The sequence below is a fragment of the Gouania willdenowi genome, chromosome 9 (assembly GCF_900634775.1).
Source record: "Gouania willdenowi chromosome 9, fGouWil2.1, whole genome shotgun sequence".
NCBI classification, from domain to species: Eukaryota; Metazoa; Chordata; class Actinopteri; order Blenniiformes; family Gobiesocidae; genus Gouania; species Gouania willdenowi.
In genome coordinates, this window is record NC_041052.1 from 21,002,550 (window position 1) to 21,025,113 (window position 22,564).

Consider the following 22,564-nt stretch of genomic DNA (forward strand, 5'->3'; position numbering starts at 1 on the left):
CATGAAGCTTAAAACATTCAATCTTTTTCAGCATCAAAAAACAAACGCATTACATCAGCAGTTTTTTTTTAATAACTACATCAAAGCTATAAAATATGTCATCTTTGTTTCAGCAACGTGGCACATTGGATGTGTAAATGAATCCTCTTTCCTCTATCCAGATATTAGGTGTTAAAATGACCCAGCAGAAAAAAAATTGTTTTATTTTAAACCAGTAAAGAAGAATATGCAAAAATGTACATGTTGGACTCAGATGACGTTAAAATCCAACACAGCCTTTTTATACACGCACACAAAGCTACACACCACAATTACCAAGGTCGTATCAATTATTCACAGCCCACCACATGCTCAGACATGCTCAGACCGCCTCTTGTCCATTCCTGTTGTTTGCCAGAGGTTTAAACAAGTTAAAAACATACACATGTACACATTCCTTCTTCATCAGACTGCAAGACACTAAGATGCTGCTGTCAATGCTGCCGACATCAAAAAAGTGGAGATAATCTAGCTGCATGTCAAGGTTCTTTCCAAGAAATGATTGTCTGGCTTCAAGTCAATGCCGGCGTCACCTGCATGTGTGTCTGTAACAATAGGAGAAAAGCTCTCAGCTGATTGAACAGCAACTGTATTTCAACTCAACCATCAAATGTTGGCTGAAATGAGCCGATGCTGGAAATTTTTTGAAATGGCTTGATTATGGGCGGGGCTCCTGAAGCAGTAAAGACACGCCCAGTCACTCTCTAACATCTCCAAAGAACAATCCATGCTCCGCTAAATAGCTACTCAATACTCACTATACCTCTTTATTTGTAACTCTCTCAATCCAAACTACTCGCCACATATAACAGAGTCCACAAGTGCTAGTTTTTATAGGAGAGGCGGAGCCTGCCTCCAAAACTTCATTGGCATCCATCTCTGCTAATAGCAACATTATATGGTAATAGCTGGGTTTAAACCCTTAGAAAGGTCAGTCCTTCATTGACAAATATTTGTTTTCAGAACAAAAAAAATGGTTTTGGGGTTTAGTTACTCTTTAATTACTTTTAGGGCTGTAAGGTTTTCTGTATCTCTGTTCTCTGTGCATCTCAATCTGTGTCTGCGTCTATCTGTATATCCCTGCCTTTGTACCCCAAGGTGTCAGGTACAAGCATGATTTAGCATGGCAGACCAACTCTTTTGCTGAATATGAGGTCATGTGAAACGGTCCATCATTGTGTGAGTGTTTAAATTAAAGAGTTTCAGGGCTTATCAGACACATTAAAAACTGTGGAAACAATTATTTTAGGTCTCTCAAATGAAGAAGTCAAAAACGTATAGATTATTTTTAGATCCCAACAACTGTGAGGTGTAATATACTGTAACATGGTTTGTTATGAAGAGTAGACAAGGTATTAATAACTAGTGATCTCAGACACTATAAACTCAATCTCAGGTGGCACCTCCTATGGCAAAATTAAGTTACTTATAATAATAATTAATATTATAACTCTTATTACTCCTTGTCTAAGTCCCCCTACACATATGTAAGAAGGATCAATAGATCCTAGAATATTCAGAATTTTTACTTTAGACCAGCAATTCTCAACTGGTTTATAGCTTAAGGGCGTAATAACCTTCAGTATGACAATCTGCAGCCGAAACCACAGAAAATGTTGAAATTATTAAATTAAAAGGAGAGCAGTTAAAACAACAGTATCATTATAGGGCAATATTTAAAAAAAAACAAGTTATTGATAAAACGGCGTCTGGCAAATAATTATGTTAGAGTAAAAAAATTCCCTTTTTACTCTCACTGCCTTTATTTTTAAACTACATATTTGACAAGTTACAAGTTTGACATTTCATATCTTATCAATGGTTATTCAATGAAAAAAGTTTTGCTAAGTACTTTCAGAGGAGTAAAGGTGGCACTGAATAATAAAAATGTCCTTTAAAAGAAAGGCACACATCCTTTTCTTTATCTTACAATGGGGCAAATGCCCGAGACCGACTGTGACCCACATAATGGCCCGACCCACCAGTTGAGAACATCAGCTTTGCAGAAATGTTCTGAGTCAGTAACTATATCATGATGAGAGCTACAAAGTGTCTTTAATAGAAAATAAAAGTCACAAAAAGTGATATAAGACCAAAATACTTTTACACTTGGGACCAGCTGCTGATTTGCTTTTCGTGGAGAGAAACGGCGGAAGAAAAACTAGACGTACCAGTGGAGGAGACTGTGGTGATATTCTACTGATTCCGAAGGGGAATATTCGGCCAGAGATGAGTGTAAAGGATAATCTTTTTTTAAAAAAAAAAATAGGTCTGTAGACTCCTGGTGCTTCCACAATCCACAAGTTTGAGTATGTATATATATATATATATATATATATATATATATACACACACACACATACAGTACAGTATATACATATACATATATACCAGTCAAAAGTGTTAACTTATATATATATATATATATAGATACATCTATTTATATATATATGTGAGATACATATAGAATTTATAAGTTTATTATTGCAATTCCAGTCACGCAAGTCCAATAAATATTAGTATTTTCTTTTTTTAATTATTATTATTATTATTATTATTATTATTATTATTATTATTATTATTATTATTATTAATATTTTTATAATTATTATTAATATTTTTATAATTATTATTATTATTATTATTATTAATAATAATATTTTTATAATTATTATTATTATTATTATTATTATTATTATCTTGTTATTTTATTTAGTTCTGCACATATTAGTCTAAAAACTGTTTATATTTATGTTTATATTTATTTTTTATTTATTTATTTTTTTCTAGTTGATTGTTATTATTTAATGTTTACACTATTAGAGAGAGCACAGTTCACCAAGTCAAATTTCTCGTGTGTATAACATACATTACTTGGTCAATAAAGTTGTTTCTGATTCTGATTCTGAAATAGCTTGACATGGTACAAAGGTAAATACTGAACAGTAAAGGTTTGTTTACCCAAAACCAAAAAATAATGTACATTTCAGATTTATATAAACAGGCCTTTTTTCAGGGAACACAGAGTGGGTTAACAATTTAAAGTTGATCTTCAGCAATGAAGGTTGAATCAGTCTTGAAAGCTGGTGCTACTAATTCCTACAGGTGTTCCAACTTTTCCTGGTTACTTACAACCTCCTCTGTCTCCATAAAAGCAGTGTTGGAACACATGTACTTTGATAAGTCAAAAGTTTAAAATACATTTTGGTCTATAAATTGATTCCATGATTTCTTTTTCAACTCAAATTGCTTATTTGTTCTATGCTTTCATTTCAGAGTGCAATGACACAATAAACTGAATATTTTCAGTAAAAAAAAAAAAAAAGTGTGGTGTTCTAAAACCTTTGACCGGTAGTGTATATATTTGTTTAATTTGACATATTAATGTAAAATTGGACTACTTCTCCAGGTAAATAAAAAAATTTATGCCAAAACTAGACGAGCTTTGGAAACTGTAAGGTGAACTAATTAGTCACTGTTTCGTGACTTTTTTTTTGTTAAATTACAGGAACAAATGTGCAAATGTTTTGTCCAGGTCAGCAATTCGATGATATGGAGAAAAGCATCAGAGTCAGTCAGGTGTGCAAACAGGGTTACTATTGCAACAACACAACAGTCTAAACCCAGCTGACGTTCCCTACTAGTGGGTCAATGTCTTCTGCATACCTCAAATGTAGCATTATTTTAGTGTTATAGAAAATGCTGCAACCTTGGGGGATTCCTACTTAAAAAAAAACAAAAAAAACAGCTTACTGGATTTAAAAGCACCAGTCTGTGTCTGTCAATTAATGAAGAATTCTCCTAATCCATTGATTTAGTGCGAGGTCAACCTGAAGGTAAGAAAGAAGTGGTGTTTACCTGTTAAAGTGTGGGGGAAGAGTCGGTGAATAAAATGTGTATTTGCAGATGTGCAGGTTCTGGATGTTAAATAAGGATGTTTGAATGTGAGATTTTCTTCCTCTATACTTAACACTTGATATTTCTCAGAAGGTTAAAGCAAACTTGCACAAAAGCCCTTGGATGAAAAAAAAAAAATGTTTAATTTACACACTCAGCAATTGTCAATGACCAACCTTTGTTCACACATTCAACCAAACAAATATAGTATATCCTGCAGATCTAGATTTACTTCAGAGTATTTTTTTTTTAAAAGCTTCACGAGACCTTGTGACATATCATCCTCATGCATAATGGAAATGCCTCCCTGTCACCTGCACATATTCCCTCAGGCAGTTTACAGAAAAAAGGTCAACAGTCAAAGTTCACAACTTCCCTTCCCATGAAGGCTGCTGCTGTTCGTACAGTTAAAGGGCTGCGAGAACATAGAAATATGATTTGCATTCATGAGTGTGTGTCACTGAGGTTTATCACGTGAAACATCTCGGCAGGAAAAGCTGGAGGGGATTTGTGAAATTATACATTTGTACTAAAAATGCTTTTCTTTATAGCATCGGTTTTCATAAATTATTCAGCAGCTGACTGGTAAGCATGTGCCTTTTTCCTCTATCTCTTACATTAATTCAAGACAAATGTATTTATAAACTAGAAATGCACTCAGAGAGCGCAGACCTCCGCTAAGCAGCTCAAGCTCAGCTAACACGCTCCGGTCACGGTGACTACATTGATCTGTGTTACCATGACTACCTGTTAACATTGAGCTGTTGACTCTGAGACAACCTATGACATCATCGACGAGAAGTTCCACAGTGTGGATGGGAAAATAAATGGGATATACCTGTATATATATCTATATATTTTCTTTCGGTAGCCAGAACATCACCACATTTAATCACCTATTCTTTGTCCCTTTTACTGTATTAATTTTCCGAAAAAATGTCATCCAAATTCGTTCATACTGTTTTAAGTTATCTATGCTAACACACTGACAGACAGATAAACAAAGGCTAAAACACAACCTTCATGCTTGGCGAAGGTAACAAAGGCCGCAGAAGGCATGACAGCTCAACATAGTCTCTGGCTAGTTTTATATTGAAAATAAAAACTATTCATTCACCAACACGTTTTCACTTTCCATGCCTGGCATGGAAGAGTGCCAGACAGGGAATATACTGTCAGTGTGTGCCCACATAAAGAAATGAGGTGTTAATTGCCAGCTTATGTTCTGGTTCTGGCTCATTAGTGAGAGGGTTTTGAAATTAATATCTCACAAATGCTGGATTTGCTGGTTAATTGAGACGCAAACAAGAAAGCGCTGAAACATCCGGCAACTCTGAGGCCTCGTTATGAGAGGATGGGGGAAAAAAACACTAAGTGAGAAAGAGAGTAAAGGACCCTCCCAGGGGCAAGCGTATAACATCACACTATTTGCTCTAGTTGCATCTCACTCGCACACACACACAGATCTGTCAGTATTTGTTAAAGTAAGAGAAAGGCAAGAGGAGGGATTTGGGGTGAAGCCCTCTGAGGCACTGTAAACAGAAGTAAACATCGAGCCATAGCACAGCAGTTCCCTTCCACTCAATAACATTTTATATATTAGAAATAACAACCTTTGATTTGTTTTGGTTTTTTTCTGTAATAGTTCGCAATTTTATTGTGTTATTTAGAACCATTTTCGCTTGAAAGTTTAATTGTAAAAAGCAATACATGTTCTTGCCTTTTAACAACTGAATTATATATTTTTTAAAAACCCAAAAAACAAAATTGCAACAAGCCTAACCTTTGAGTTGGAAACTTATGACTTTGCAGCCACTTGTGGCTCTCTTGCCCCTCCCCTGTGGCTGATTGACCAATCACCATGCCATTCTGACCATCAAATACATCATCAGACTCATTGGTGATATCGTTCAACATAAATGGACATTTACTAAAAAAATCTCAGCACCAAATAAAGAGACTTCTTTGCATGTCAAAGATGTAAAGCAAGCAGGAGTGTTAGTCTTACCCAGTTTAAGATTTTTGGCAGTTTTAGCATTACAGTGAAGCCCCACCCCCTCAATCACAGCAGGCAAAGTTGCTTAACCCAGAAAGGCACAATATTGAATTTTTGGCCAATACTCCATATGCCGATATTTTACATCTCACTGGGCCATTGACAGATACAGATATCTTTCCCTTACACACATACTGCAGAGCTCCTCTAGTTTCTGTTGTGGAATTAAAATACAGAATTATTCTGCAAACTCTTTATCATGTTGGCCCGCTGGGAAATGCAGACATTGGACAAAGCTGAACAACTCACATTACGTAAAATGTATGCCTATCCTAATAAAGACAGTTTCAGTTAGTATTTCAGTGGTAAAAACTGTATTTTTACAAGAGCCGAGTGTTAAATGTCATAGCTTTAAACGATGAAATAAATCTGTCTCTAAATCAGTAAATTCAGTGAATAATTTCACTTTGAGATTGTTGAATGCCTCTAACCTCAATAGTCAGATTATTTTTTCAAGGTACAGTAACTGCACCAACACTGGCTGAGTGTGTTGAAGTGTATTAAAGTACTTAACATTCTGGTACTAAAAGGTTTATACTCTTTTCAACTAAGGTTGACTGTTTCAAATATACGTACGTGTGTCCTCACAGCAGAACTTAGAGCTTAGAACTTTTGAGTAATGATATTTTCAGAGAATGGCGCCTCGTGGGTTATGTCAATGATGGCTAAAGAATACCTACGCTTCTAAATCAAATGTCTCCTTTACCACTTGGTACATATTTAAACCTGAGGGGCCTCCTGTTTCAATGATTGATAGGTTGTCTTTTTCAAAACTATTTCTAAAGCAGATTGATTCCATATATGGTGATGAGCTAATATGCCACCTGTATGATGACATTCCTCTGATGTATATAGGCATTTGCCTGTTGGGAAATGCAATCATCTGGCCAGCAGCTTTCCCAGGTCAGTCTTTTTTGTTATTCTGTTTTGGACTCTGATTGTATTAATGAACTGCCTATTATTTACAACTCAGCTGTCCCCAAGAGTTCCTCTTCACCGCCTTCTTGTCATCACCATCCACACCACAAGATGCAACAGTGTAAAGGAAGCACAATTATAGTTGCACATAAAGTGTTTGACACAAAAGGTTAAATGAACCAATGCTCTGAAAGAAAATCTAAATTGTGATCAACTGAGTACAGGTTCTTTATGGGGAAATGAATGTCTTACATTTGTAGTTCTGTTGAGCTTAAAGGTTATACACATTTCAAGAGGCAGAGTTAAATGGACTCAACAGTCCTGGTTTTCCTGTGTTTAACTCTTTGACTGTGTTCACTGCTGCATAAAGTACCAACATGAGTGGTGCCACCTATGGTTGGCAGAATGTAGTAGTTGTGGCTGTTTGATTGTCAGATTCCAAGAGTGGACTATTCTTTTAAAATGAATAAAGGATGAGGAAGATAAAAATAGCACCTCATACAAAAGTGAGTCAGACCTAAATAAGATGATGAAAGCTGCACCTTATGTAACATATTTATAGATAGTAACTGTACAGGTCTTATGGAGAGATGACTGAATACTGAACTTTATCTTTACAGAAGACCTGGTGAAAAATCCCTTTTTTTACCATATTTCCCTCAAAGCCATAAAAAAATGTCCTATTTTGAACATTGAACAGATTTTTAAGTGGACAAACAGACTCAACGTTTGTGGATTCAAATTCATCCTATCCTCCCCAAAGCTGCTTTTCTGACACTTCCTGCACACGATCCAGTCTCCAGATAACAATGTTTCTTTGGAATGCATGCAGGACCCAGGACACCTCGAAAATAAGACTTCAACACCATAGAATCAAACTGCTTAGGATGAAACATTAATATGTCATCAATGTTCATAATCTTTTATTTGTTTGTTTATATTAGAAGGTATTAAAGCTGAGTAACCTTATCTTTATGGTTTAGAAACGTTCATGCTTTATATGTTAGTTTAGGATTGCAATATTCAAGTATCCACATGTATCCTTGTGCATCAAAACTAGTTTCTTTGGGAATTTACTATAGGAACATTGTATTTTTTTAAAAATTATTATTAGTACATCGGGAATAATATGGAGATTTTATTTAATAATAATAAAATATTTCTATTAATCTATAGGTAATAATATATTAAGAAAAGGATCACCAACGCCTGAAAAGGTTTATTAAATAACATTATCTGGGACACTTTAATCAATCCTATGGCATTCCCTGGTACTGATTTTATTAATATTAATAATAAACAATACCATTTAAAAACCATTCAACCCCCTACATAACTTTATATTTTCTTTCTTTGAAAATAATATTTTCCACATGTATTTCACATTAAATGGAGTGTTATCTATGAGTGTTATCTATGAGTGTTATCTATGAGTGTTATCTATGCTTTTTTTCATTCTGGAAACAATTGCTTTAAAAGAGATATGATGTACAAATAGAAAAAGCGGATCTAAGGACAGATAGTGGCTGACAGAGGAATGGTGTTTGTCTTTACCTTTGTAGAAATTAAACAGGGTCCCATCAAGTTGGATTTAAACAAGACGTAACACTATTTAATTAATGAATTAAAACAACCTCCCGTTGTCTAAAGATGATATGATAAATTAGGAAGAACACAGTTAAGATGCTGAAGAGATATCATCCCTGTCATCTGTCATTGGTTGTGTGCTTGAATTTACTAACAAGGTAAAGAGATGATGTGCTGTTTCTGATGCTCAGAGATTCTTCGACTTGTGTTGTTCAATCTCATCTGAACCGTAAACCTTACAACACTTATTCAGGCCCAAAGTTTTATGTTTTAAAGGGGTAGTATTATGAAATGTTTTGCTATCGTGATATACTTTCCTTTAGCCTCATTCAGAGGGTCAAAGTTGAAAAAGTTCTGTTTCCTCCCTCCCTTGCTATTTCACATTTTGTAAAAAGTCAGCTCCAAACGGGCAAGTTGGAAACTCGTCCTCCTGACAAACCTCGCTCCTCCTACCCTACATAAGAATGTGAGCTTCTCCCTCTCAAACTACCTCAACGGGTATCGTCACTGCAGTTTAATATAGAATATACTTTATTGTCAAATATGTAAAGCCACACACACAAAATGTGTTTGCTGCATTTAACCTATCCCTGAGGAGCAGTGGGCAGCCACGGTGTAGCGCCCGGGGAGCAGTTAGCAGCCGCGTGGTTAGGAACTGATCAATATTCCACAGTGAACCTCCAATCACACACTCACTCCCTTAACCACTAGGCCATCCCTGCCCTTTACAGTATATAGATTATCCAGTATGTAGATAATCCAAAGCGCAGCGTGAGCGCTAACAATCAGTTTCATTTAAGTAACCGTTATATCTCCTTGTATCGCCTTTGACATGATCTGATGTGTTTGTGACCCAATGTGACGCAGTGGTTGGACAAAACAATGGACTATCATCGTAAATGGTCTGTTCCTGTGGTTAGAAGAGGTGAGAATGACAAAAAAAAGTGACTTAGACCTGAGTTTAGTCAGTCAGACTATGACTGATTATTTTTAATGTGAAGCTCATATCCACAGTTTCTGAGATGTTTATGTATCATTCTTTTCAAAGGTGAAAAAATGCCTAACTAGTATTTTATTATGGTCTACCGCCGGTGGTCATTCAAATACGTCAATGTACTGTATAAAGGTCCCGCCTTCATCCTATAGAATAAAACTCTATACAAATTGCAAATCGCACGGCAATCGTCCAGCCAATAGGATTTGACTTCCTGTAGAGGAGACTGTCAAACAAAGTGACGTGTTGCTAAACTAAGGCCGCGTATCACACCAGCAAACAGGTAAATATGAGTTTGGCTCTTACAGAGGCAGGAGGAGGAAGTGGAGCTGTTTAGGGAGGGACATCGAGACGTTCACTTTTGATTAATCTCTCTCTCTTTTCATCCTTCAGATAATCACTTTAAGCACCTTAAATAAGAGCTGGTAGTAAAGATCTGATGACACAAAGCAGACACTGATACCACTTTGGGTGCTATTAGCAATGCCCAATACAACAGAAAGGTTTCTTTTCCTTCTACATAAGGGTCTTTATTGTGATGACAGGGTTGAGATCATATGCTTACCCATCGGTTCTGGCAACATATTTATTTGCTGCAATGTCAGCTGTGCCTGTAACATTGTATTATGAAAGCACATACTTATTGCAAAACATGTGTGAACACCTACGCACAAACACATGCAGGCACACACAATCTGTTGGCCATGTTTACATCCCAAACGAAGACAGGAAACATCTTTCATATAGAAATAGGAGCCACACAATTATGCACGTGCACACACACACACATGCTTGAGTATGCTTTGCACTGAATGGCAAAGTTGGAGGGACAAAGGAGGAAGGTGTTTGTCGTGCAGAGATTTCACAGGTTATTAGTTTCATTTCACACGACTAGGCTGATGTCGCCTTTAGACAAGAGAAACTGTACTAAAAGTGTTCTCTAAGTTTGCTCAGTCTAATTTCATGTAAGGCACTGGTTGCTGTCCATGGTACTGTAGGCTAAAGGCAGATTTCAACGGATTGTTTCCAGACAATGACTTCAGTCTACAACTTCCTCAATGATTTGAGATTCCCTTTTTTGCCCAAAAGAATTTCCACAATTTCAAGTGTGACTTGGGACATAGAGGATGCTTACATTTTTGGTGTTTGTGGTTGACCCAAACAAACCCTCCAAATTCATTCATAGTTAATATAAGGTAGGGCTGGGCGATATGGCCTTTTTTATATATCTCAATATTTTTCATGCAATATTTTTGTCCTTGCCTTGAGATGATGCTTTGACGCATACAATCAAACCAGAATGGCAATACTCGATATACTGTATATTGATGTTTCTCTTTGATGTAACTATTATAGCATAGCGTACCTGTTAGTTTTTTGGGTTTTTTTTTGTTTTTTTCAGAGGCAAAGCCTTAAAATAAGTCAGTTTAAAGCCCACATGTCACACAGGGACCTTTATAACAGTGTTTTAGAAAACAATTATCACAATTTATAAAACAAATTATGTGCATTTGTGCACATTTTAAAAACAACTTTAGCTGTACAGTTTTTTTATTATTACTATAATTAACTATCAATTATTTATTTATTATTACTGACAATTGTGAGTTCATCAGATAATATTATCCAAAGTTGCATACAGAATATATAAACAGTTACCACTACTAACATGCGCACACACTTGCACGTGTACTGAGCGCAAGGACGGAGTTCTATTTTATTTTTCTGTTACCGTCCCATCTGAAACAACATATAAGCAGTGTTTGAGCTTCCCCTGCATACAATAAACGTGCAGTGTGATGGTCACGAGTTGTTTTGAGTCCAGTTTACAACAAAGTCAACCCGTGGAGAGCTCCGGATCTCAACAGCGCGCACACTCACTGACACACAGTGTTTTACTGAGCATGTCATAGACTTTGGTAATATTGCACCACCTTTCATTCAGTTTTTTGTAGGGCACACTATGGGCCAGTGAAGCTTGCAGCAGGCTGGGGAGGCTTTGTGGTTTGGGTCACAGGTGCTGCACGTAGGCTGACACACTCCTTGTACTGCACTTTATGGTGGGTTTGTCATGCTCGAACCTTTAGTTGAAGCTGGTTTTCGACATTCCTTACAAAGCACACTTTGCTGCTGGTCATCTGACACTCTGAAGATAAACCATTTCCAAATTACTGAACCATTATTCTTTTTTTTTTACTAACCAACTTTTCGGTGGTGGACTGTCTCTATGTTGTCGATGCAGAGGTGAGTGAGTGGAAGAAAGGGGGTGGGTGTTTCGTCAAAACACGGACACAGGAGAGGGAGAGGCAAAATAGGTTCGGACTTGCAGCCAATGAAAATAAATGTATTGCTATTTTAACGCAACGTGAACTTTATCGATATAAACGATGTAGTCTCATGTGATTTTGTGCTAATAAACATGTCAATATGAATTAAAATATCGATATATCGCCCAGCATTAATATAAGGTAATGTCAAAAGAATGTCTTCTCCGCGGACATATTTGCAATATGAGGATTTGGGCGAACCAAAAGCATGGACTAGCCCATCATTGGATACTTTTTCTTACATGAGGGTTGTTGGTTTGATCCATCTAGTCATTTGGCAAAGGAACACAATGTGTGAATAAATTAAACAGGTTTCAGTCAAATTTTCAACTCCATCAAGGCAGACATGTTTGCAGCATTCTAAAAGTGGATATTAATTCTTCAGACAGAATGAAGAAAATCTAAAAGTGCTGGCAGACGGCAGAAATCAAAGCAGTCGTCTCTCCTCTCAGCAGCATTTCTCCTCTGGTGTTGTGCTGTGTAACGAAAGGATTCGGCCTGCTGTTTAAACTCAGCTGGTAAAAACACAACCACCAAATCCCATAAGACAAGAGCATTTAGTCCGGCATACTGTGTGGCTGTCGAGCACCATACAGCTACAACAGCCGTTCAAGCAGCTTGTCATTAGTGTTCTTCTTTTGGTTTGATGTATGTAAGTGTAAATGTGAAAGAAATCTAACTGGAGAAGGATGGAACTTTGTTCACTAATATGTTCAAGGACAAACGCAACACACTTCATGGTCTGCACAATAAAATTGTTTTACAATTTTAATGGTAACAAGTAAGGGCAATTTTAAAAATCATCACCTCACAATCAATAGTAATTTCCTCCTCCCTCTGACTGCACAGTCTACACAATGTGAGGAAAATAATGGAATGTAAGCATTTTGGTGTTTGCTTTAGAGGTTTTGCACTGATGTCACTGATACCAGGTGGGTTTTAGTTATGCTTCCATCTTGGATGGCATCAGCATGTCAGCAGACCACAGTTCAAGTTGTGTGACTGATCATGAGCTAAAAATCAAGCCACATTTTACAGGGTTTCTACTTTTAAGTTATATTAGGTCCACCTCTGAATGCCTAATTGACCAATTCAAGCAACATAGTTACGCTTTAATCACTGTTAATAGTGTTTGAAATATTCCTGCTAATTTTAGCACACCGTACACTTAAAGCTCTCAGTGTGAGAGACGTGCATTTCAACCTGTTCACACGCTCACACGCCACACCATGTATATCTCACGCAGAGAAATTACCAGGATAAAGGTTTAGTTGTTCTGTGAGCTTTATACATTTCTTGCCATTGGTTCTCGACAAAATCTCTTTTCCTTTTCTCCGTTAGAACGATTGGAGCAGCCGTAAACTCCACAAAACATTTTGATTATTTCAGATGTCAGATTCTCAAACTTCACTTCCTGCCCTCCATCTGAATTTTTCGCTCTAGCTTTGTCGCGATGCAGCAGTAGTACATGTTTGTACAGCAGGAAACCATCGGTCCGATGCATCAATGTGAGTGACATCACATGAATCAACAGAGTAGGTCATAGACATAGACACATTCTGTTGGCTGATCCTAACAACAGCTCTAGGGTACGTTCAATGGCACAAATGTAGAACAATTACACCACAGTATAATATATCTATGGAGCAGACCCCCATCTGCTGTCAGTGAATGGACACAGTCCGTTGTGATAGCCAATCAGATATCTTTGATTAATAAAAAGCTCCCCGTGTGGTGGGAAGAGTGTGTGTGTATGTGGGGGGGGCACAGTAGGTCAGCTGGGGGGGGGGGGCACTGCCCGCGAATGCCCCCACATGACGCTGACACTGACTTGATTACATTCAAAATCAATGTAAATAACGCGACTTAAAGCGAACTCCTTTCAAGCGGCCCGACTTGCGTGATTCCGGCGACTGGGTCCTGCGTGACCTCGCCGCTCAAAGTTTAAAAAAATGTGAACTTTTCAAGCGACAACTCCCCCGACCACCACTGTCTGTAGAGCCGAGGCAGCAGCCCCTCCCTTCCACTACAGTGAGACGGCTGCAGTGGGAGGGTGTACACTCCTCAATTTACCGGGGCAAAATGAAAGCGGTTAACTTCTTGAGTAAGCCTACATTCTGAGTGAACTCATACTTTAGTAACTCCGTAAGTTGATCATTTAAACTGTAAAAGCGGCAATGTCTATGATAAGTGCTGTAAATTTACGGCTGGACAACAAACAGACACACACACACACACACACACACACACACACACAAATGTTAAATGCAAAATAAGTAGATTCATTTGGACAAATGTATGTGTTTTTTATCAGATTTGAACCAACCGCTGCAGCGAGAGTCTCACTCTGAACTGAGTTCAAAAGTTTGAGTTTGACAGCTGCAAACACATCACCTTCTGTCAGCTGGGAAGCAAAAAAAAGGAAAAACCAGGGACTTTCCCTTGCACGTTTGTACATCCAGCAGCACAGCAGTGAAACACCATGATCTCTGTGCCACGAGCCCAAGCCGCTCAAGCTAAGTGCCAACCAAAAGGTGGCTGATAAACAAAGATCACATGACCTGTGACGTCAGCTGCAAAACCTCTATAGGAAGCTTCACAATTTGGGATGATCACAAATCAGCAAATTACACCCCATTTTAAAGCACCGCAAAGTTATCTCAACACCTCCAGAAAAACCACACGCTGGAGTGTTACAGTTTCTGTGTGGTAAGCAAAGGAGAAGAAAAACACTGCTAATGCTAGCATTTCCGTGTGGTGTTCCAAAAAAAGACAGGAGCTCAGTGGAAAAGGAACACAGATGTTGATGTGGTGGCATTTCACCATGTGAAAAACAGGCACAATTAAAACAATGCATTTATAAACATGTTCTCCTTCATCTTAGGCAGTTTCAGAAGACACCTGTAATTAAAATAGAAAGTCTAATTTTTTTTTGTTCAACTTTTTTTTTTTTTTTAGGCCAAACAGTGCAGCCTTACATTGATAATCCAACTGCACCACAAAGGATCCAACTGACCTGAGAGTTTCAACATGGCTGCTGCTTGGTTCAACAAAGTGCAACGTCAGATTTGTTTGGACGCCCCACCCCCACACCCCACCTCCTGAGTCAATAGACTCAGTGATGATATCACCTCTACAGTGACGACGTCATCAAGTCCTAACCTCTACAGTTATGATGTCATCAGTCCTACCTCTATAAACGCAAGGAATCTCTGTCTGTCTGTGTGTGTGTGTGTGTGTGTGTGTGTGTGTGTGTGTGTGTGTGTGTGTGTGTGTGTGTGTGTGTGTGTGTGTGTGTGTGTGTGTGTGTGTGTGTGTGTGTGTGTGTGTGTTCCTCAAATATCTCTGAGGATCAGGATCAGATTGACCTGAGAGTTTCAACATGGCTGCTGCTTGGTTTCACGGGTGTGCGACGTTGGATTTTTTTGGACTGCACTGATAACGTTAATAAATAATTTAATAAATGCTTTACAAAATCCGCGATCATTGTCCACCGGATCCACACAGTCACGTGCGCAGCAGAGCCAATCACTAGAGAGCCCACCCACACGCCCAAATCCTGAGTTGACGGACGCACCAGTGCTTCACGTGACCGCGAATTTGTACCTGCAGCGGTGCAAGCTGGAGCGGTATATAGCCGGCGGTTAGCTCCCGTTCTGTGCATCTAAAATGACTATTGTGGATTAGTGACACTAAAAGAGTCTGGACTGATTCTGTTCCGGGCTGAGGAAATCCGGAATCCGCAAAGACAACAAACTGGAATCGGAATAGATGGGCTTCAATTCCCCACAGTGTCCTTGCTAAAAGCCAAAACATGTGAAAACAGTTATCACTCATTTCACAACAAACCTAAATGTCCCTGATGTTCCACCTTCAGACACAACCTCACTTTGGTCATCCATGAAAAAGCTACTTAACCTCCCACTTTTCCATAGCAATACATACTTCCTACGAGCATTGCACTAGTCTGTACAATAATATACTGACACATATCAAGAAAATAATTCTGGGCCAGGATTGGTTTTCATTCACAGCTAGGTGCCTTACTTCAGTATTTGGGTCCTGGTCTTAGTGGAGCCAATGATCTGCATGCTTAAATGCCATCTCTCCTTGAATGGGTGCACATTGAGCTCTGCAGAAGCCTGATTACAATCCATTTATTTCAGTCAAGTGCACTGGAGAACAGAAACATTAAAACTGAGCATGACGCAGGATCCCTCCGGATCAGGACTGGGGAATACTGCCCTCCATTTCAACAAGAAAACATTGTGTCTAACATAATGAATACACATTGGGATCCACTGTCCTTCATGGAATTGTGAATGTACCTCTTACACACACACACGCGCATACACACACACACACACACTTATAGCAATGTCAATTATCCAATACAATGATATTCAGTTAAGCAGGTAATACATATGCAAATGGTTGACATATGAGCCCAGGCACTTGGGCTTCATGGTTCAACATCACAGCCACACAATTCTCTGTGACACTTTGATAAAGCCTGATCAAAGGACGATGAAGGAGGCATTCAAGTCCTCTGACAAAAGCTCCACTGACAGAGAGTCCATAACACCTCCTTTTAGGCCACACTTGTCTGTAAGTAAGCAGGTACAAATGTAATTACAAAGACTACTTGACACATGCCACTGCCACTCGGACAGAGCAATGAATATACACCTGACAGGGTGAAAAGTCCGACAAAATACACATGTCCTCTGTGCATGCCTGACAATGAGCTACATTGTGATTTTTTTTTATTTTTTGCACCTGTCACTTAGAATTTCATCCACTTCTTTCCCAAAGCTCCTGTGTCCTGTGCATCATCTCTAATTCAACATTCCTGCTCAGCCTTTCCCGCAGATCTTCTCTCGCCCCATGTCTCTTGAGTTTGCCACTATGATGTTTCTTATCTTTTTGCTCGATGGATGTTTCAGGATTTCTGTTATATTTGTACTGAACTTCAGGTATCTACACTCTCTCTTTGTGTTTTTTCTACACTGTTTATCCGTGCCATGTTTTTGGACACAAATTAATAAAAAACTATTTGATGTCTTCTCTTTCTCTCTTGCTTCTTTTTTCAGTGTCATTTCTTGCATAGCAGTGTAGAGTGATGCTCCAATTTTCTCTGTCTCCATTTTTATCCTTCACTCTTTGCGCATCCCTAGACTTCCAAACCTCCAAGCTCTCCTGTGACAGTGCTTCATGGGGAGCTTTGCCCCTCATTCCTGCATGCTTCTGTTTCTTTATTATTGTTTCCAAATGCCTTGCTTTCATGTTCAGATTTCATCATCCAACTAAAGACACCAAAATTCGCCTCAAGTGCATCTCCATACCCTTTCTACTTATCTTCCTCTGAAAAGCAGCAGGATGGCACGGCTGCCTGACAAAATTTACTACATCTCCCTCAGCATCTATTTTTTTCTCTCGCTTGTTTTGTCTCCCAGCTCTTGGTTCCTTTACCTTTAGCAGGCGTACAGATGGCAGGAAGGCTGCATGGCACAATTTTCTGATGGTCCAGTTGAGTGGCCGTGGAGCGTCCAGCTGGTTCATGATGTCCACTCTTGGTGCAGCCACTGGTGTCCGGTGGCTTTACCCGGCACCAGGATCAGTGCTGCCCCACAATGGGCACAAATATGGGAGATGATCTCCAACTCCAACTGCCGATAAGCACACAAGTCCCAGGGCATGACCCTAACTGGATAACCATCTATCGTTACCACCACCAAGTGTTTACTTCCCAGGTGAAGCTTTCACTGGGGCATCCTTACAGCCCCTCTCTGGCAAATCCAAAAAATCCAAGGCAAGTCCAACCTGAAGCATCAGGAGCATTGGATCCCTCTGTCACTAGGAACTGAAGTGTACTCAGCTCTGGTGCATTATAAAAAAAAATCCCCAATGTACAGTTTGCTCCAAAAGAACAGCGCAGAGCGCAGCAATGCGCACCAGAGGCAAGAGCGCTTAGACTGAGAGGATGCAGGTAGAGGAGGAGAAAAAGAAGGAGAGAAGGGAGAGAGAAAATACGAGCAATGCAGTACAGTGCAGTATAACGCAGAGGAGAGAGAAGAGGAAAGGAGAGAACAGCGCAGAGCGCATCAACTGAACAGGCTGACAGGCAGTGCCTTAGATTTGAGGCTGCATGCACTCTTCCATCTCCAGGATGAAAAAAAGGGAGAACAGAGAAGACAAAGACAAGAGGATGGAAAAAAGAAAAAAAAACTGATTATCCCACTCAAATGTAACTATAAGGAAGGAAATATGAGAAGAAAAAGAGTCGGTGTGGAAAAAAATTCAAGAAAATATGATGGCAAGAAGATGGATAAAACAGGAAGAAAGAGAAAAGATGTGACAAGGCACTGAGTGGTGGTCCAAAGAGGAAGGAGTGCAGTAAAGTGAAGCTGGGTCTTTAGTGTGAACACCCAGACACTGAATAGATAAGTTGTGTTGTAGGAATGGAAAAGAAATTGACCTACTTACAAATCTGCATGTCACTCATCATATTTACACAATTGATCCTCTGAGGAGGTTAGAGATGGATGCAAACCACAGAGGCGACTGTAATCACATTGAACATTCATTTTGAATTCCTCCTACCATCCTCACCTCCTCCCCAAGTGCAATTCCTTTGTATTCAGAGTCATAAGTGTTGGGCTGCAATCATTTATTGATCAAATAAACATAATTTGATTGGCTTTATGATGCATCTACTCCAATTATGACAAGTAGTGAACGTGCTTCTATTCTAACAGCCCTGATTCTTGTTTTGTGTATTTGCAAAAGTAATGAAACAAAGATTCACACCTCCAAATATAGCTTCCATTTAACACAAGCTGAGCTTTTCGCACCCATCATCCCTTTTTAAACTGCTGTAACTGCCAAAGTATTTTTAGTTTAATGTCACTTTCAACATCTCAAAATAAAGCACGTGCCTGTTTATAATCACCATCTGTTACTGGGTATAAATAGAGATTATCAGTGTTGATTGCAGGGAATTGGCACATTTTATTTGTTTTAAAGCTTAAGGGGAATTGAGTCAGATGACTTTTCTTTGTGCTGTCACAGTCTAATGCAAATATGAGCAATAGCAGCCCATGATGTTTGATACATGACTAAAAAAAAACACCACAGCCTTTCCATTTTTCCCTCATCCTAGTTTTTAAATTATTTTTCAAATTTTGAAAACCATTTCTAATGTCAAGAAGGTGATGATTGCACTGATCAAGTAAGGTTTAAAACCCATCCATCTATCCGTCTCCCTTATTTTCACACTTTGATGGTCGAGGTCTGCTGGTGCCTACATCCAGTTTACACTGGGATTACGGCCCCCTGTACAACATGTTACTCTGTCACTGGGCCAACACGTGAAAGCCAACAACCATTCACACGATTCTTCAGTTCAACAGGTTTGCAGAAGGCTGAGTTGCATTTAGAAAAGAACACATAAAAACATGTGGAGAACATGGAAACTCCACACAGAGAGACAATAAATGCCCCGCGGCATTATTTTGCTGTGAAGCAGAAACCACTACAGCCTGGTACTTTCATAACATGATGAGCAGTGAGTGAGTGAGTTAAGAAACCATTAAGAAGAAGAAAACAGAAATGAAGCTCATCTCTCTCAGCAATAACTAGGGTGGCCATATATCAGGCATGACACCAGACACATTGTTGAATTAACAATAACAAGGAAAATAAACAGAGTCGACAAAGTCATGGACTTATTAAAGGCTTTGTTTAACGCCCTGTTGGTCAGTTGTTTGAAAAGCTAAATGTGTGATTTGTTTTGGTTCGATAGCTTTATACTATTGTGTACTATTGTATGAAGATGTTACTTTTGAGGGTTATCTCCCTAAAAACAGCTGTTGATTGAGGAGTAAATGTCTGCAGAAAGTAACAGTTTTGGATGTGAATAGTATTAAATACTGAAACTAATCAATATTTTTTAGCAAAGCAGATTATATTATTGTCATCAAATTATCGTGTGTGTGTATGTGTGTGTGTGTGTGTGTGTGTGTGTGTGTGTGTGTGTGTGTGTGTGTGTGTTCTTTCACGCAACTCTATATAATGTGGCTTCAAAAGATGTATTTGTTTAAAATACCTGAAGTAAAACAAGTTATTCAACATATATACATACATATATATATATATATATATATATATATATATTATTTCTCACCTTGACACATTTGGGCAATGAATATCAGTAATATTATGTTTCTTTTTTAAAGGAGTTACTATGTAGTGATATTTCCATTATAAATATTTGCATTGTGTGTAGTTCAGCCTTTTTTTCTGTTAATACGGTGCCTGAATTAGTGTTTTTACTCTGCAAAGCCTTTTTGGTTGTTGTCACAATGTACCAATAATCTTGTTTACTAACTGTAGACTAAACTCATCTCCATGGTGATTGACAGACTAAGGTAGTCACAGCACTTTTGGGGAAGCATGGGTTGACAGAGCAGATGTTTTAGTATTCTACCAAAACACTCTCTCTCTGTGTGTGTGTGTGTGTGTGTGTGTGTGTGTGTGTGTGTGTGTGTGTGTGTGTGTGTGTGTGTGTGTGTGTGTGTGTGTGTGTGTGTGTGCGTGCGTGCGTGTGTATGTGTTCATAATATTGTTGATTGAGATGACCCACAGGTTGGTTCACACCTCTGTCTCATTCCATCAATGGATCAATAGGTTGAGTTCAGTGCCTGCACTCTCCCTTTTGGCCACTAGATGGCGACCTTTTAATGGGTAAAAAAGCTGCACTCTACAAAGTGTTATCTACTGCAGAGCTGGTGTGTGTGTGTGTGTGTGTGTGTGTGTGTGTGTGTGTGTGTGTGTGTGTGTGTGTGTGTGTGTGTGTGTGTGTGTGTGTGTGTGTGTGTGTGTGTGTGTGTGTCTTTGATAACAATGAGACCACTTTTGCCTTTGAAATAGTAACTATGCAGGCCTCGACCAGAAGAGGGCGCCATTCTCCACAATCTGTTGTTTTGAGTGAGCAGCAATAATTACGCCAATGTTAAAAAAAGGTATTAAAGCTTTGGCAAAGAACAAGACCAGACAAGATGAGATTTAATTATCTCGCATTATTTAATATATCCCAGTAGGAACTCAACTTGGCAGATTGAAGGAAGCAATTTACAGTGAAGTACATGAGTGCTGATAGCTCATATTAAATTACTTAAGGTGAAAAACAACCCAAAATTTAACGTGTGTATATATATATATATATATATATATATATATATTGTGAATCACACTTTAATGACAGTAGAGAGCGACCCTTGTTGGAGCTCCCAGTATTTATCACCTTTGGATCACTGTAGTGTGCACAGTTTTGTTTTCTATTGAACACATGAGAAAACAATCTATGACACAAATTTTGCTTCTTTGTACTCTCACTTGCACTTCCTTGGAAAAGCACATTGGTACTCTATTTGTTGCTCCATCTTGTATTGCGTTTTTCAATGAAGATCTAAAAAAGAAATGAATGACTGATAACCTCTTTAACTACGTGATTAGGTGAATACACTATATATTATACATGGTGTGACAATATATAATGACATTAAAACGTCGCTAAATATAAAATAGAATGAGCGGTTCCTACCGAGCTCGTCTTTTCAACTGCAGGAGACGTAGTCAATGCCCAAAGGTCTCAATTGCTGCCAGAAAATGTAGAAATGCTAATATTCTTGAAAAAGAACCTGTTCTTATCTGAAATCTGGGCTGTGTAGACGGTTTTAGTTGAGCATTTGGATTTCATTCTTTACTGGCTTGAAATGTCAGTTTTTTTGTGTTCTATTTTCAGAATGGCACTTTTTGCACTTAGGTAATAGGTTAAAAAAAAAAAAAAAAAAAGTATTATTTAATTATGTATTGTAGTCCTATTGCGCGTTGAAAGGTAATACCCAGAGTTAAAGTCAAATAAAATCAAGCTTTTTTTTTTTACAGCTATACAGTTAAATCTATCCATGAATCTTTCTCAGTATCTCTATATCTAGCAATGTATATACAGTATATATAACAGTGGTCATGTGGAACTGTAATTTGTAATAGTGTGTGTGGAATTTAAATGGGAAAGCACTAAGTGGGAGTCATCATGTAAGTCATTTATCCTATGGGGCCTTTCTGCTGCAGGTAGACCTGGTGATACCGTCTATCTGCAAAGTGACAGGAGTGAGAAAGATGCCTATTCCCACCTGTCAATCAAGCAAAGTGGTAGCTACAAACTCAATAATACCTCTCTGTCCTGGGGTTGTGAAAAGATGACAAGTATAAGAGAGGTTATCAATGAGATTCTGTCTAAGGATATGGTAGACATAGCTAGACAAAAACCAAAGTTCAGGCTGTTTCAATGTGGCTCCATCCCATAGTTTTCTCGACACTGCCTACGTGTATTGTATCTTTATTATTTGTATTTAAGATTAAAGGAAGAAAATGTCAAATATGACAACAGGCTGCTAGTGCCACAGTTTTCCTTTTCTGCTCCTAAATCAGAGTCACAAAGCTCCAGCTTGATACTGGTGCATGTTGTTCTCAAGATTTTCCTTCAAAGTGTGTGTGTCACAGAGGGGATCACTGCCTGAGTCAGAGCACACCTTACATTTTAGAATACTTTTCAGACATGAAGAAACATCTCCAGACGATGCACATTGATAGATTCATTTTTCTAAACACTCAAACAGGAGAAGAGAAATTTACAACAAAAGTTATTAATTATAATGACAATTTTATAGAATTTTCCTGGCA

The 22,564-nt window shown here is 38.4% G+C and overlaps 1 protein-coding gene across 13 annotated transcripts in view; it reads right to left on the bottom strand.

Annotated features, from left to right (window-relative positions):
- The window catches only part of trpm3 (transient receptor potential cation channel, subfamily M, member 3), a 221,555-nt gene that overhangs the window by 152,456 nt on the left and 46,535 nt on the right, over positions 1 to 22,564 (bottom strand). For 3 of the 13 annotated variants that reach the window (XM_028458386.1, XM_028458384.1, XM_028458378.1), the window contains exon 1: positions 17,291 to 17,864. The exons of 9 other annotated variants lie outside the window; for them this stretch is intronic. In XM_028458386.1, the coding sequence (XP_028314187.1) occupies positions 17,291 to 17,380 (90 nt within the window). In that variant the 5' untranslated portion in view covers positions 17,381 to 17,864. Of the gene's footprint in view, positions 1 to 17,290; positions 17,865 to 22,564 lie in introns of those variants that run through there. One more of the 13 variants, XM_028458387.1, reaches the window with a different exon arrangement.